General features: G+C 44.7%; 1 protein-coding gene across 4 annotated transcripts in view; it reads right to left on the bottom strand.

The window, feature by feature from the left end:
- The window catches only part of SCML2 (Scm polycomb group protein like 2), a 102,081-nt gene that overhangs the window by 48,090 nt on the left and 37,074 nt on the right, over positions 1-16,917 (bottom strand). For 2 of the 4 annotated variants that reach the window (XM_073665376.1, XM_073665377.1), the window contains exon 4: positions 57-291. In XM_073665376.1, coding sequence (XP_073521477.1) covers positions 57-291 — 235 coding nt within the window. Of the gene's footprint in view, positions 1-56; positions 292-8,844; positions 8,920-16,917 lie in introns of all 4 variants that reach the window. The other 2 variants (XM_073665378.1, XM_073665379.1) reach the window with 2 other exon arrangements.

The following is a 16,917-nucleotide window of genomic DNA, read 5'->3' as shown; positions in this document are numbered from 1 at the left end:
TCTCATTCTATAAGCCTTCTCCAGTATACTGTAAAGACGTAAACCTAGCCTCTTACCCAAGGGTGGCTGCAGCATATCTCCCGTTTTTTCACATGTACCAATTTGCTGGATATCCGATGAGTCCACCAGCCTCCAGAAGTCATTTTTATCATCACTGCCATCCAGCCGTAAACGCAGGCGAGCTCCAGAGATTCCCACAACAGTGGCTATACAAACGGAGGTAACATTTCGAGGGTCATGAGCTTCCACTTTCATTCCAGTTTTAAATTCATTACTGGGTGGGCTCCTAGACTACAAAGAACAGAATGTAAAATCCTGGTTCACACTGTACAAAACAGAACAGCAGCAAATAATTCCACTAACTGCCCGAAGAGGGGTCTCCATTCTGGGTGCTCACACCTTCAGTGTACAATCTGAATCACACATGTTATATCAGCAGGGATTGTACTGAGGAGTATGAATATATTCATTAATAGGGATGATATCAGCATGTGGTTTACTTATCAAGATGACATGTTGGACAATATACATTTCTTTTTTATTTTGAGGTCTGAGATACACATTATACATGGTTTCTTTATCCTGTGAACTGCTGATGGTCACTAAGGTCACGATGGCTTTCAAAAAAACTTATGATTTGTTATTAATGTTTCAATGAGTCTAAAAAGTGAAAAGTAAAAAAAAAAATAAATGAATTATTAAAAACTTTGACTGGGTGGGGTGGGGAAGAGATACAACTCTTCATATCAGTTCTGCAGCCGTTATTTTATAGAGAAGGAGCTAAATACCGTAGATTGATATATAGATTTGTGAGAAAAAGAGTAAAACCTGGGATTCATCATTTAATCCTCTGATCTTCCTGGGATTTTCGGTCCAGTGGGCAGGCCTATCAGTGATTGACAGCTGTCTTTGTATAAGTGCAGGCAGAGATCACTGTCAGTCACTGTCAGATCTGCCCACTGGACCAAAAAGCCCAGAAAGAGCAGAGGATTAAATGAGAAAACACAGGTCATGCTGTATATTCTCTAACAAAACTATACATCAATCTGCTCAGCTTCCCCTGCTCTATAACATGGTGCCTGCAGAATGGACGGCATTTTTGTGGTGAGAGGTTCCCTTTAAAGATGCTTCTGTAAGGATAGTGTGCCTGTTACAGTTTACACAACTCTACATGCCACCAACTGGACTAATATTGATGGTCTTCCTAAAAGAGAGGTCATTCATTTTAAAACTGAAAAACTAATTTAATATCTACGATATAATCTGAAGACTTATCCACTACTTGATAAAGCCTTATTAATTGCCACAGAGTGTTTCATAAATTAAAAAAAATCCAGTGCCACTGCTCTGCGCCATATCCCCAACCAGTCTATTGACAGAGACATTGTCAGGAGACTGCTGCAGCCAATTAGTGGCTGTTGATTGGCTGCAGTCTTCACTATTCTGTAAGAGAGGAAGAGCAGGGTTTCTTCAGTTCCCTTGGAATAGTGAATCATGCTACAGCTACGATTAAGAAGGACTCGTCTAGTAGTAAGCAACCCCTTTAAATTAGGATGCAATAATAATATGGACTTAGTGATATTAAAAATCTACATTTAGTATCCCTGTATTAAGGCTGAACTATATATATTTTTCCAGAAAATGTCTTTTTACTATTGAGGCCTCCATTAGGCCCAAAATATTTTCTATACTTGATTTCAACATATAAAATAAGAAAAGACAAAATAATATAGACCCATTCCCAGACAGAGATTTCAAGTAGACTACCTGTCACCCCTCCTTATACTTCTGTTTTAGTAATACTTGTATTCCCCATGGAGAGAGACTTTTTGGAACATATACTTTGACAATTGGGGTGTTACCATTCTCCATGTCAAAGAGGTGTGTTCCAAAAAAGTCTGAATCAGCACCTATTGGACAGTGCCAGATTGTGTAGGGACTGGTAATACCCAGTAATATCCATTATCAGGTAATACCCCAACTGGTAATACCCAGTAATCAATGTATTCATACATTTCCAGGAGAAATAATAGAGGAACGGAACAACACAGAGTTCAAAGAAAAGAACTTCCAGATTTGTTTTTAGGGCTCGCTCACACATCGGACGAGTGATAACTGGTGTTTTATCGGACAGCACTTGGACTAATGTTATTCTATGGGGCAGTGCTGATCAGCGTTTTTTTTTTTCGCTCATACCGATTCGGCATGAAAAAAAAAAAGATGCAGCATGCTGCGACTTGCAGCGCAAATCGGACAACACACACCCATTATAGTCTATAGGTGCATGGAAATCATCAGACTTCACTCGGATGACATCTGATTTCCATGGACTCAAACAATGGAGAAGATGGAGAAATTTTGTTCTCCATCTTCTCCTCACCTGTGCTACTATTCTCTCATGCGAGAGAATTGGATTGCACTAAGCTATCACTTGGATCAAACTCGGATCAGAGTATCATTACCATAATCGATCTGATTCTTTGGAGGAGAGAACCTACGCTTGTGTAACTCTAGCCTTAATGTGAAATACAAGTAGATTCTAAAACAGAAATGCCAGGAGTGGAGGTGTGGCGATGCTGAGGAGCTGAGAGGACTCAGGAGATCTGAGCTCCCGCTATCCAGCTCATAATCCTATACTCACCGGACCCTGATTTTCATTTCTGTGCCCTGCAGCACAGCTCCGGAGAAGCAGGGAGCGGCAGGACTTCTGAGGAGCTGCTACGGAGAGGGCTCTGGTCCGGCGCGCTCTGTGGACCCCAGCAGAGTAAACTCTCTGAGGAGCGGCGGCCATCCTGAGGGCTCTGCACGTGGCACAGCACACAGACACCACTGAAGATATATGCTTGCAGTCGGTCTCCTTCTGAAAGGCCTGAGGAGCGACGGGCTTCTGGAGAGGTGCAGCGGTGAGTGTACTGGACAACTCGGTCCTGCGGCCTGTCTAGGGGTCATAGGAATAACTGAAGGAGGGAAACACAGCAGCCTAACTCTGCAAGGGGAAGCGTAAGCCCTGGGGCATGAGACACTCAGCCTAGATTTAGTCCCTTGCATCCATATATGGGACACAGAGTGACTCGAATATTATACAAAGCAACCAGAAGCCACTATTTACTCCAACTTTTATTACTGGAAATAACATATGTTTTCTACTGAAACCGGCATCTAATTTATAAAAGATATTACTGGGGCACTGCTGCAGTAAAGACACCAGGTGGCAGCATTGTCCAGACACTGACCTCTACATAATAAATTGGCATAATATACTATTGGAGTAAATATAATATAATATACCCTGCTTATACCATTACAAAATGAGCCGAGGAAAAAACTCTAGTATAGCAGATAATTTGAAAGACTTTGCCAAAGGGGACCCCCAGGAAAACTCTCAATTGAGGAAGGGGCCAACATCCTTGTCAAATAAAACAACGGATCAACGTAAGAGTCATGTATCTGATGAGGAGGAATGGGAGGGACACAAAGAAATTACTTTGAAGCAAGTTGCTGACCAACTTTTACAAGCTACTAGCTGTACTACCCGGCTTCGCCCGGGTTAATAACTGCTGTTAGCAAAATAGAATATGTTAACAAAAATTTATTCTCCACACAAAAACCACAAAACACATTGGCCCTTGAGGAAGCAGCTCTTCTTCTCTTATCTGCAAGCCTCGCTTCCCTCTCCTCAGAAAGTTCATTGGCCCTTGAGGAAGCAGCTCTTGTTTTCATGTCTGCAAGCCTCACTTCCCTCTCCTCAGAAATTTCATTGGCTCTTGAGGGAGCAGCTCTTGTTTTCATGTCTGCAAGCCTCGCTTCCCTCTGCTCAGAAAGTTCATTGGCTCTTGAGGAAGCAGCTGCTGTTCTCATGTGTCTCAGCCTTGTTTCTCGGTTTTCACATTTTTCATTGGCCCGTAATGCAGCTTTTCTTTTCGCATCAGCTGACATTCGTGCCATGAAATTCCTTTTCTTATGAGGCATTATTGTGGTAAAAATAATCTGTAACTGGCAGTTTCTATATCCTATCACATAGAAGCAATGTGACTGACATCAGCCTTTCCACCAACACACCCTAACTGACATCTTATTACCTTACACAAGCTTTGTTATACTGAGAATGTCCTTTGTTGACTATACTAACCAATCACAGCTCAGATTAATTAACTGTAGCAAAATAGAAGCTGAGCTGTGATTGGTTGCTATTGGAAGCCTGATAAATCTTTGTGAGATGAGTGTTGTGTGTGCTGAGGGTGGTATATGTGTTCAAGCATGTGGTAGTGTGTGGCGCATTTTGTGTGTGTGTTCATATCCCCGTGTGTGGTGAGTATGAGTATCCCATGTCGGGGCCCCACCCTAGCAACTGTACGGTATATACTCTTTGGCGCCATCGCTCTCATTCTTTAATTCTCCCTTGTTCACATGTGGCAGCTGTCAATTTGCTTCCAACACTTTTCCTTTCACTTTTTCCCCATTATGTAGATAGGTGCAAAATTGTTTGGTGAATTGGAACGCGCGGGGTTAAAATTTCGCCTCACAACATAGCCTATGACGCTCTCGGGGTCCAGACGTGTGACTGTGCAAAATTTTGTGGCTGTAGCTGCGACGGTGCAGATGCCAATCCCGGACACACACACACACACCTTTATATATTAGATATCCACTTGCAAGAACTCTATGACCGGGAAGATAGAGGAGGTTCATTCAGATGTGGGCCTACTCCACTAACACATGCAAACTATGAAAAAACGTGTCACTGAGGCTGAGACAAGGGTATCAGAACTGGAAGATAAAATGCCGCCTATTGTTAACAAATTGACCAAAGCAGCTGGATCCATAAACGCCTGGCGCCAAAAAGCTGATGACCTAGAAAATCGAATGCGAAGAAATAATATACGAATTATTGGTCTACCAGAACGAACAGTGGGCCAGCATCCTGAAATCTATTTGGAAAATTGGCTTAAATCTACCCTAGGAGATGAACACTCCCCGGTCTTTGCTGTGGAAAGGGCCCACAGAGTTCCAGCAAACCCCCCCCTCCTGGGGCCCCTCCTAGACCCCTTCTTGCTAGACTGCTGAATTCTAAGGACAGATATATCATCCTGAGATTAGCAAGACAAAAAGGCTCTATTAAATAACAATTCTACAATATCTATTTTCCCTGATTTTTCTGTGGAACTACAAAAACAGAGAGCCCAGTTTATAGATGTAAAGAAGAAACTTAAAGACAAAGGGATTATCTATGCAATGGCTTATCCTACTCGTCTCCGAATTGTTTCTGGAAACTCTACTACTTTCTTTGCTACTCCAGAGGAGGCGTTGGAGTGGCTCCAATTGCACCCAGAGCCTGTAAAAGGGTGACCGACACCCTTTGTGCTGCCGTTCCTAAACTGAATATTGGGTTTGATGTAATTTGATACACCTTTTACATATGCGGGAGTTCAGACTTTGCATCGTCAAAGACAACATAATACCTCACACCGGGATCAGTGATGGTATTCCCCGAAAGGAAGCGTCATAAGAAAAGTTTAAGTTTACTTCTTGTTTTGGTTGCGTCTCGGGTTGTTGTTTATAAGTTGAATGCTGTCAAAGGGCTCAGTCCTTTTTGCTTTGTCTCCATGCAATATAATTTGTTGGGACCTATAGGGGCGATAGATCAACCTGGTGAGCCCCATAAATATATAAATTGGGTGGAAATGATTGGATACGTCAAACGGGAAATAATGAATATGAGCAGTAATAGTGTAATGGCCATTTGTTTCTACCTCATATTTATTCCCATCTTCTTATATTAGGTAAATGGCGTCGCAACTGAAATGTATGACTTGGAATATAAGAGGTCTTATATCCCCTAAGAGGGTTAAAGTATTTTTGCAAATCAAAAATTATCAGCCACATATCCTGGCTTTAGTCGAAACACACCTCACTAGAGATTCAGCTAGGTGGCTAAATAAACCATGGGTGCAATGGTCGATACACTTACCATACAAGCTATTCAAGAGGAGTTTCGCTTTTAATCCATAAGGCCATTAGTTGGGAGGTTAGGGAGGCCCGCAGAGATTCAGAGGGAAGATTTGTTTTTATAAATGCTATAAATTGACTCCAGAGAGTACGTAATACTATGTATACAGTACAGACCAAAAGTTTGGACACACCTTCTCATTTAAAGATTTTTCTGTATTTTCATGACTATGAAAATTGTACCTTCACACTGAAGGCATCAAAACTATGAATTAACACATGTGGAATTATATACTTAACAAAAAAGTGTGAAACAACTGAAAATATGTCTTATATTCTAGGTTCTTCAAAGTAGCCACCTTTTGCTTTGATGACTGCTTTGCACACTCTCGGCATTCTCTAGATGAGCTTCAAGAGGTAGTCACCGGAAATGGTCTTCCAAAAATCTTGAAGGAGTTCCCAGAGATGCTTAGCACTTGTTGGCCCTTTTGCCTTCACTCTGTGGTCCAGCTCACCCCAAACCATCTCGATTGGCTTCAGGTCTGGTGACTGTGGAGGCCAAGTCATCTGACGTAGCACCCCATCAGGTGTGGAGGTGTGTTTGGGGTCATTGTCCTGTTGAAAAATAAATGATGGTCCAACTAAACGCAAACTGGATGGAATAGCATGCCGCTGCAAGATGCTGTGTTAGCCATGCTGCTTCAGTATGCCTTCAACTTTGAATAAATCCCCTACAGTGTCACCAGCAAAGCACCCCCACACCATCACACCTCCTCCTCCATGCTTCACGGTGGGAACCAGGCATGTAGAGTCCATCCGTTCACCTTTTCTGCGTCGCACAAAGACACGGTGGTTGGAACCAAAGATCTCAAATTTGGACTAATCAGACCAAAGCACAGATTTCCACTGGTCTAATGTCCATTCCTTGTGTTCTTTAGCCCAAACAAGTCTCTTCTGCTTGTTGCCTGTCCTTAGCAGTGGTTTCCTAGCAGCTATTTTACCATGAAGGCCTGCTGCACAAAGTCTCCTCTTAACAGTTGTTGAAGAGATGTGTCTGCTGCTAGAACTCTGTGTGGCATTGACCCGGTCTCTAATCTGAGCTGCTGTTAACCTGCGATTTCTGAGGCTGTTGACTCAGATAAACTTATCCTCAGAAGCAGAGGTGACTCTTGGTCTTCCTTTCCTGGGGCGGTCCTCATGTGAGCCAGTTTCTTTGTAGCGCTTGATGGTTTTTGCAACTGCACTTGGGGACACTTTCAAAGTTTGCCCAATTTTTTGGACTGACTGACCTTCATTTCTTAAAGTAACGATGGCCACTCGTTTTTCTTTACTTAGCTGCTTTTTTCTTGCCATAATACAAATTCTAACAGTCTATTCAGTAGGACTATCAGCTGTGTATCCACCTGACTTCTGCACAACTCAACTGATGGTTCCAACCCCATTTATAAGGCAAGAAATCCCACTTATTCAACCTGACAGGGCACACCTGTGAAGTGAAAACCATTTCCGGTGACTACCTCTTGAAGCTCATCAAGAGAATGCCAAGAGTGTGCAAAGCAGTCATCAAAGCAAAAGGTGGCTACTTTGAAGAACCTAGAATATAAGACATATTTTCAGTTGTTTCACACTTTTTTGTTAAGTATATAATTTCACATGTGTTAATTCACAGTTATGATGCCTTCAGTGTGAATGTACAATTTTCATAGTCATGAAAATACAGAAAAATCTTTAAATGAGAAGGTGTGTCCAAACTTTTGGTCTGTACTGTATATAACTCACCTCCTGCTAATCTAATTATTGTCCAAAAGGCAGTAATTCGCACTAAACCACCTGGATGCTCAGGTCTTGTGTATGGGGGATTTCAACCTGATTATGGACGAAAATTTAGATAGATTGAGAATAGGTGACAACACCAGAACGGCAATAACACCATCTTCTAATTTGTTTTCAACCTATATGGAGAGTATTGGTTTGATAGACTTGTGGAGATTACATCACCCCGGAACTAAAGAATACACATGTCACTCCTCAACCAAATCTACGTTATCACGGTTCGATTATATTTTCAGTTCTAGTTATACAGCAACGTGGGTACATAGTAGTGAGCATGGGGTAAGAGGGATCTCAGACCATAGTCCGGTGATACTAACGCTTAAACTTGACCAGGTACGAGGCAGACCCACATGGAAACAATCCTCTTTGGTTAAAATTAATTGGTCCTGATGATAGAATACTGGATCAAATAGACTGTTTCGAGGAAGTACATCCGTTGCCAAGGAATAATAAGATTTTTTGGGATACACTGAAGGCATACTTTAGAGGATGCCTCTCCTCCACTATTTCATACATCAAGAGAACGACTTCACAGGTTGATACAGAGTTTCAACATAGGTTAAAGGAAGCTGAACAGAGTTATCTTTCAGACCCGTCTGAGGAGAATAGAGTAAACTGGCAACACTCATATAGATTGTATACACAAAACGTTGACACTAAATCTAAACGTAAATTATTCTTCACTAGACTATCATATTTTGAATTGGGGAACCAATCAAGTAAGTTGTTGGCCTTTATGGTCTACAAACAAAGACTCTAGTGCTATTCTTAGGATTCGAACATTAGGGGGCCAGATAGAATATCTTCTGCCGCAGTGACTAAGTGGCTTTCATAACTTTTATAAATCATTATATGAATCCCAAAGTGCCCATAATAAATTAGAATGTCTCACTTATTTGGCAGATCTTGATTTTTCCAAATTAAGTGTCACACAACAATCCCTTTTAGATGCAGATATCACTTTAGAGGAAATAAATGGCAGATATGGCTTTGGGTAAAGCTCCGGGCCCTGTTGGCCTACCATTAGAACTCTACCATAGATACAAAAAGGTCTTGATGCCTCACCTTTTAGAGACTTTCTCAGAGGCGATGCAAAGTGGTTCCTTGCCTGAATCCTTTTATGATGCCAATATTATTGTCCTAAAAAAGGAGCGGAAAGATCCATTGGAGTGTGGATCATATCGCCCTATTTCACTATTAAACGTGGATTACAAAATTCTTACAAAAATTCTAGCCATGAGACTTAATAAGGTGATACTATCTGTTCTCCATCCGGACTAAACAGGCTTTATGCCAGGTAAAAACACTTCTATTAACATCAGAAGGGTACAATCAATAGCTCAATATAGCTCTCTGGTACTGGGAAATGATCGGGCCTTGGCTTCATTGGATGCGGCCAAGGCTTCTGACTCGCTGGAGTGGCCGTTTTTATTTGCTTGCCTAGAGAAATTTGGTTTTGGCCCTAAATTTCGGGCCTGGATTCAAATATTGTATGCGGCCCCCAAAGCTAAGATAGTGATAAATAGTATATCCTCCACATCTTTTTCATTGGAAAGGGGAACTCGCCAGGGATGCCCTTTGTCTCCGGCTCTATTTGCTCTGGCAATTGAAGCATTAGCAATAAGAATACATTCATCTGAGTATATCAGGGGAATTACAATTGCAGACAGAACTGATAAAATTGGTTTATATGCAGATGACATGATAATTTTTATGGACAAGGTTAAAAATACTCTTCTATATATGTTATATCTACTATCGATAAATTTAGTGATATTCAGGTCTCTTTATAAATTGGGATAAGTCTTCTCTTATGTCTCTGTCGCCCACTACGAATGCTGATTTGGAAATGTTATCTCCTTTACCTGTAGTATCATGTTTCAAATACTTGGGAATTATGATTGTTAGAAATGATAGAGAGGACCTCTCGAGTAATACTCTCCCTTTATTAGAATACACTAAATGTAAATTTTCCTTGTGGGGGAGATTACCGCTATCAGTGTCAGGAAGGATTAACTTAATTAAGATGATCTTACTCCCTAAATTTAACTATATATTACAACATAGTGCAGTACCGGTCCCTAAAAAATTCTTCACATCTCTTAACTCTTTGATGTCCACATTTATTTGGGGGAACTCCAGACCTAAACTCAGGTTATCTACCCTTCAAAGGCCTAAAGATATGGGAGGAGCAGCTCTGCCTGACTTCCATCTATATTATTTAGCAGGTCAACTAAAAGCGATCCGTAGTTGGATGCCTGACTTCCAGTTACCGAATTCTGAGAACCAGTTGGCACACGTTTTAGGCACAGGTTCTTTACTTGGTTTTTTAGAATTGAATAAATCCACTACCATTAAGTTGTTAACCCTACATAGATTGGCGAGAACGGTATGGAGACAGGCAAAGAAAAGGATTGACTTTACACATGTTATAGCTGAAATAGCTGGGGAAATCCGTATTTTGCGACATTAGTGGAACATCCATCTGCCCCCTTTTGGATAGCTAGTGGGGTCTATTTGTTAAGAGACATTTATGAAATGTCTATACTGATGTCATTTGAACAGGTGCAAAATAAATTCAACATTCCAAGATCTCAATTCTTCAGGTACCTCCAACTTCGAACTGGGCTCAGATCTCACTTACAAAATCTAGGAATAAATCAAACTATTTCCTCATTTCCCTTAATAGGAATACTTAAAGGGGTATTCCCATCTCCAAGATCCTATCCCAATATGCATTAGGTGTAATAATAATAATATTCGCAAAGTAGAAAATTAGAAATGTAGTATAGTTTTTATGATTCACTAGGTCTCTTTCCTCATGTGCAGGACCTTAGGTATCCATGGTTACGAACACTGATATAGTGACAGTTAGCTAGTTGGTAGTGGTCGTAACCATGTAGACCTAAGGTCCTGTGATGCCTGCACATGAGGAAAGAGACATAGCGAATCAGAAAAACTATACTACATGTCTAATTGGATGCATTTGCTAATATTATTATTACACCTACTACATAATGGGATATGATCTTGGAGATGGGAATTCCCCTTTAAATCTCAAGGTCCACAAGGTCTTATATCCAGCTTGTATACATACTTGTTATCAACAGGCTTAGATCGGAACCCTTTACCATCAAAAAATAAGTGGAGACTTCTAATTCCGAATATGGGGGAGGAGGAATGGGAGGGAGTTTTGGAGTCCCCGTCCTTTGTCTCCCCCTCCGTCAATAATAAGTGGATTCAGCTATATATTATTCATCAGTCATACCTCACACCCCTCAGACTATATCAAATGGGGCGTTCCTCTAATTCAGAATGCTTACGATGTCATACCATAGATGCTGACTTTATTCATTTAATTTGGGACTGCTCAATTATTAGGTCCTTCTGGCAGGAAGTAACCTCTTTATCATCTTCCTTACTATCCATCCCAATTCTATGTGATCCTTTGATTTGCCTTTTTGGGGTAATGGAGGATGATGCCTGGGATCATTATATTAAGATTTTCTTGAGAGAAACCTTATTTTTGGCCAGGAAATTGTTGGCTTTGAGATGGATGGGCAATACACAGCCAACATTGCAATCTTGGATCGCATTGGTTAACTCAATTATCCCATTCGAAAACATAGTATACAAAAAAGAGGTTGTGAGTTAAAATTCTCCAAAATATAGGACTATTGGAATTCTTCGTGTCTTACAGTCTCCACTTAGCCAAAGGGTTTGAGCTGGGAGAGTAAATTTGAAAGGGATCTGAGAACAAATAGAAAACCACAAGTTATAAGTGACAAATGTTGCTTATAGGGGCAGGCATTTAGGTCCATATATATTACGATGAGAGTTAATCTGAGCATGGAAAGGATAAAGACAGCACAAGTTTGATAAGTTGTGGTTGAGGGGGTCAAAGTTTGGATTGTATCCTAATTAGGTAAATACCCTTTTTCTCTCCTTTTTATATAAATTCAGAAGATGGGTGTAACATCCCTGGCGACGTGCTTGCATGGCTTACCACCTCCCACCATGCAAGAAAGCAATCTTACCCATCAGGCCAGGCTGCACACTTTGCTCCAGTACCTGCTGCTTGTATGTCTCTTGTCTGCTGGCTTAGGGCGGCGGCGCTGTTGTTCCTGATTCTTAAAGCTACAGTGTGCGCAGTCCTAATGCGTCCCCAGCCTATTGCTGTGAGTCGCTGGATACTTAAACCCCCTCCACCCAGTAGGAGGTGCCTGAGCAACACTTTCATTCAGTTTGTTCTGTGCAACTGAGTTGCCAGGTCCTGTCCTGTATCTTGTCTGTTTCCCCCCCTGAGGGTTGTATACCCAGGCCTGCTACCTGTATCTTTGACTTCTAGTCTGTCTCCGCCACCCTGGAGGCTGAGTTCCCAGGCTCGTTCCTGTATCTAATTCCTGGTTCAGTTTTTGTCTGAACTGTGTCCTAGCCCGTTACCTGTTTGTCTCTATGTCCGAACCCTCCCTTTTCCTGCAGTGTCTGAACCTGCACCTAACGCCAACTCGTTGTCTCTGAACTTCTGTTTGTGAGTTTTGTGTACACTCGCTGCTACTTCATTGTAAGTACCTTGTGTGTATCTGGTTTTGCTTGTCTACCGCATCTGCGGGTTCTGCTCTGCTCCGCTTGTCTACCGCATCTGCGGGTTCTGCTCTGCTCCGCTTGCCTACCGCATCTGCGGGTTCTGCTCTGCTCCGCTTGTCTACCGCATCTGCGGGTTCTGCTCTGCTCCGCTTGTCTACCGCATCTGCGGGTTTTGCTCTGCTCTGCTTGTCTACCGCATCTGCGGGCTTTGCTCTGCTCTGCTTGTCTACCGCATCTGCGGGCTTTGCTCTGCTCTGCTTGTCTACCGCATCTGCGGGTTTTGCTCTGCTCTGCTTGTCTACCGTATCTGCGGGTTTTGCTCTGCTCGTCTACCGCATCTGCGGGTTTTGCTCTGCTCGTCTACCGCATCTGCGGGTTTTGCTCTGCTCGTCTACCGCATCTGCGGGTTTTGCTCTGCTCGTCTACCGCATCTGCGGGTTTTGCTCTGCTCTGCTTGTCGACCGCATCTGCAGGTTTTGCTCTGCTCGTCTACCGCATCTGCGGGTTTTGCTCTGCTTGTGTACCGCACCTGCGGTTCCATTCCTGTGTCCCAGTCTGGACTGGTCCCTATCCTGCCTGTGTTCCTACCTGCCAGTAACCGCCTGTCTGTATGCCAGCCATGCCTGCCAGTGCCCACCTGTCTGCATGCCAGCCGTTCCTGCCAATACTCACCTGTCTGCATACCAGCAGTGCCTGCCAGTATCCACCTGTCTGTATGCCAGCCTAACCTGCCTGTTTCTGCATTCCCAGGTGTGGGTCAACAGCTGTGACCGGGGTCTGACATGGAGTAGCACCTGGCCCCTCTGCTCAGTTCCTCCCTGGTTCACGGAGTCGACTGAGCCGCCGTGTGACCTTGATCGGACCGAGTTGATACTTAGTTACGCCCCTCCAGGCACTCCTCGGTTCATGGTCCAGTGGGATCACTAATTATGCTCACGCCAGTCAGTCCGGTCGTGTGCGTAACAGTTTGCTCAGGCCATGGTTCCTGTTGAGCCCCACGGCCCTTCGCTCTCAGAGACATTTGAATCCTTGTCTGGCGAATACGTGCACCAAGGAAAAAAATTTTTCTCAAGCTGAAGTCCAGGCGTTTTACGCACCAGCCCAAATGGAGCTATCAGCACTCGTTCCTGCGGATCCACCACGGTATTATGGGGACCCAAAACAAAGTCGTGTGTTTGTGGAGCAATGTATGCTGCATTTCAAATTCTATGCTCACTATTTTTCCACTGATCGGGTTAAAGTAGCATTCATGATGTCCTACTTAGCGGGTGATGCCTTGAATTGGATCACCCCCCTATGGGAAGCATGGGATCCTATTGTCTCTGACCTGCAGGCCTTCCTGGTGGCCTTTCTAATGGTCTTCGATGACCCTAACCCTGAAGCTTCTGCTAAGGCTTCCCTTCCCAATATCTTGGAGCAGCCCCGATGGGTAATGTGTGTAGGTAGCCTACCAGTTCTCCAGCCTGAAGAGACTGCTGCCCACACAGAATCCACACAGGATGACAATGCTCCACAGAAACCTTTCCTTCCCAACCTCAAGAGGCAGTCCAGACGTGCAAGGCGTAGAGGTAAACCGTCACGCCAGGTTCTGTCCTCCCAAAGACCTCCTGTTCCCCAGCCTGTAGAGGCAGCTATCCGCACAGAATCCATGAAGGATGACTATGTTCGTCAGGCAAAGCAGAGGCCAGAACTCAGTCACAAAATCAGATTGCGGTCCCGCTGCGGTTGTTCGGGACTCCCTGACGGTCTTTGTCCAGCGAAGGTTGGAGAATCTCAAGACATTAGGCCTGTAGGAGAGGCTGCCCTTGGCGTTAGGGTTTCCTCTCCACAGATGACCATGACTGTCTCCATGGCAAGTGAAGGCCTCGGATTAACCGGAAGTTTCGGGTTAAAGCCTTGAAGAGTCGGTGTCTGATTCCCGTCCGACAACTCCAGAAGCCGGTTTGGGCATTGTCAGCGGAAGGACGAGCCCTACTCAGAAACAGTCAAAATATGTCTGTACAAATTAAGCTCCAGATTGGAGCATTACACATGAAGAAGTTCACATTCCAGGTGCTGTATGGTTTACCCACAGGTCGTCCAGAGCCGAGAGATCTAGTGCCCGCTCAGGTCTGGAGATCCAGCATGGTGTTTCCTGGGGGACTGCTGAGGTGCAAGGGGTGTCCAGTCTCCATATCTTCAGGACAGTCAGCAGTTTCTTATTCTTCTTCACCACATCTGCTAGTCGCTGACTCGTTGTGCACTGAAGTCTCCGAAGGAAGGGAAGAAGAGGCAATGTCCCCACACAGTCTCGACGATTGTACCAATGATCTGGCTTCAGGTACCGCCCCGCCTCGCAGACGTGTCATCTCAGAAACCAGACTGAAGCTGGTCCCTAAACAAGGATCCTCTATCTCTAATAAATCTGGCAATACGTCCACCAAGGCGGTGGCTACCTCCAAGTCTCTCCACCCCTCCAACCAGGCGGAGGACCTCCTGTTGTCTCCTGAATCCTCCGGGGTTCTACCTGATAACAAATGGAGTGAGACTTTTCTACACCCTGTACCTGGTACTTCATCCACTTCATCCAGTAAGCTTGGCAAAGTGTACGTCAAAGCGGTGGTTAACCCCGAGTCTCTGCACCCCTCCAACCCGGAGGAGGACCTTCAGTTGTCCTGTGAATCCTTTGGGGTACTACCCGATATTAACAAATGGAGAGAGACTTTCCTGTGTCCTGTTCCTGGTACTCCACCCACCTCATCTGTTGCTGAGGATGGCTCGATAGGAGGAAGCATCCTAGTCACCAAGATGGTGAGACCAGTTTCGTTCCCTCTAGTGGACAGAAGAGGTAATCTTCTTCAAGAGAAGGATCGGCCTCCAAATTCTTTGCAGGAAATCCTTGCAGGCTTCAAGAAGAGGGGGCGTAAAGGGGGGGGGGTACTGTAACATCCCTGGCGGCGTGCTTGCATGGCTTACCACCTCCCACCATGCAAGACCGCAATCTTACCTATCAGGCCAGGCTGCACACTTTGCTCCAGTACCTGCTGTTTGTATGTCTCTTGTCTGCTGGCTTAGGGCGGCGGCGCTGTTGCTTCCTGATTCTTAAAGCTACAGGGTGCACAGTCCTAATGCGTCCCCAGCCTATTGCTGTGAGCCACTGGATACTTAAACCCCCTCCACCCAGTAGGAGGTGCCTGAGCAACACTTTCATTCAGTTTGTTCTGTGCAACTGAGTTGCCAGGTCCTGTCCTGTATCTTGTTTGTTTCCGCCCCTGGGGGCTGTATACCCAGGCCTGCTACCTGTATCTTTGACTTCTAGTCTGTCTCCGCCACCCTGGAGGCTGAGTTCCCAGGCTCGTTCCTGTATCTAATTCCTGGTTCAGTTTTTGTCTGAACTGTGTCCTAGCCCGTTACCTGTTTGTCTCTATGTCCGAACCTTCCCTTTTCCTGCAGTGTCTGAACCTGCACCTAACGCCAACTCGTTGTCTCTGAACTTCTGTTTGTGAGTTTTGTGTACACTCACTACTTCATTGTAAGTACCTTGTGTGTATCTGGTTTTGCTCGTCTACCGCACCTGCGGGTTTTGCTCTGCTCGTCTACTGCACCTGCGGGTTTTGCTCTGCTCTGCTCGTCTACCGCACCTGCGGGTTTTGCTCTGCTCTGCTCGTCTACCGCATCTGCGGGCTTTGCTCTGCTCTGCTTGTCTACCGCATCTGCGGGCTTTGCTCTGCTCTGCTTGTCTACCGCATCTGCGGGCTTTGCTCTGCTTGTCTACCGCATCTGCGGGTGTTGCTCTGCTCTGCTTGTCTACCGCATCTGCGCGTTTTGCTCTGCTCTGCTTGTCTACCGCATCTGCGCGTTTTGCTCTGCTCTGCTTGTCTACCGCATCTGCGCGTTTTGCTCTGCTCTGCTTGTCTACCGCATCTGCGCGTTTTGCGCTGCTCTGCTTGTCTACCGCACCTGCGGTTCCGTTCCTGTGTCCCAGTCTGGACTGGTCCCTATCCTGCCTGTGTTCCTACCAGCCAGTACCCGCCTGTCTGTCGGCCAGCCGTGCCTGCCAGTGCCCACCTGTCTGCATGCCAGCCGTGCCTGCCAGTTCCCACCTGTATGCATACCAGCCGTGCCTGCCAATACCCACCTGTCTGTATGCCAGTCTAACCTGCCAGTTCCTGCATTCCCCGGTGTGGGTCAACAGCTGTGACCGGGGTCTGACCTGGAGTAGCACCTGGTCCCTCTGCTCAGTTCCTCCCTGGTTCACGGAGTCGAATGAGCCGCCGTGTGACCTTGGTCGGACCGAGTTGATACTTAGTTACGCCCCTCCAGGCACTCCTCGGTTCATGGTCCAGTGGGATCACTAATTATGCTCACGCCAGTCAGTCCGGGCGTGTGCGTAACAATGTGACATCCACAGGGCAAAGAAATTATTCATATGCATGCGATAACCCATCTGACCAGTTTATTTTAATGTGTTCTCATCGATGTAAGAGATGTAGATCTGTGTTGATGTGATGTCTCTGGATGTTTTCTATTACCAAATGCAATGTGTAATTGTTTATAAAATTGTTTAATAAA

Source organism: Phyllobates terribilis, unplaced genomic scaffold, assembly GCF_046119375.1.
Source record: "Phyllobates terribilis strain yellow unplaced genomic scaffold, ASM4611937v1 Scaffold_2__4_contigs__length_985480577, whole genome shotgun sequence".
Taxonomy (NCBI): Eukaryota; Metazoa; Chordata; class Amphibia; order Anura; family Dendrobatidae; genus Phyllobates; species Phyllobates terribilis.
The sequence above is the reverse complement of the archived record's forward strand: the minus strand, read 5'-3'. Positions and strand labels throughout refer to the sequence as shown.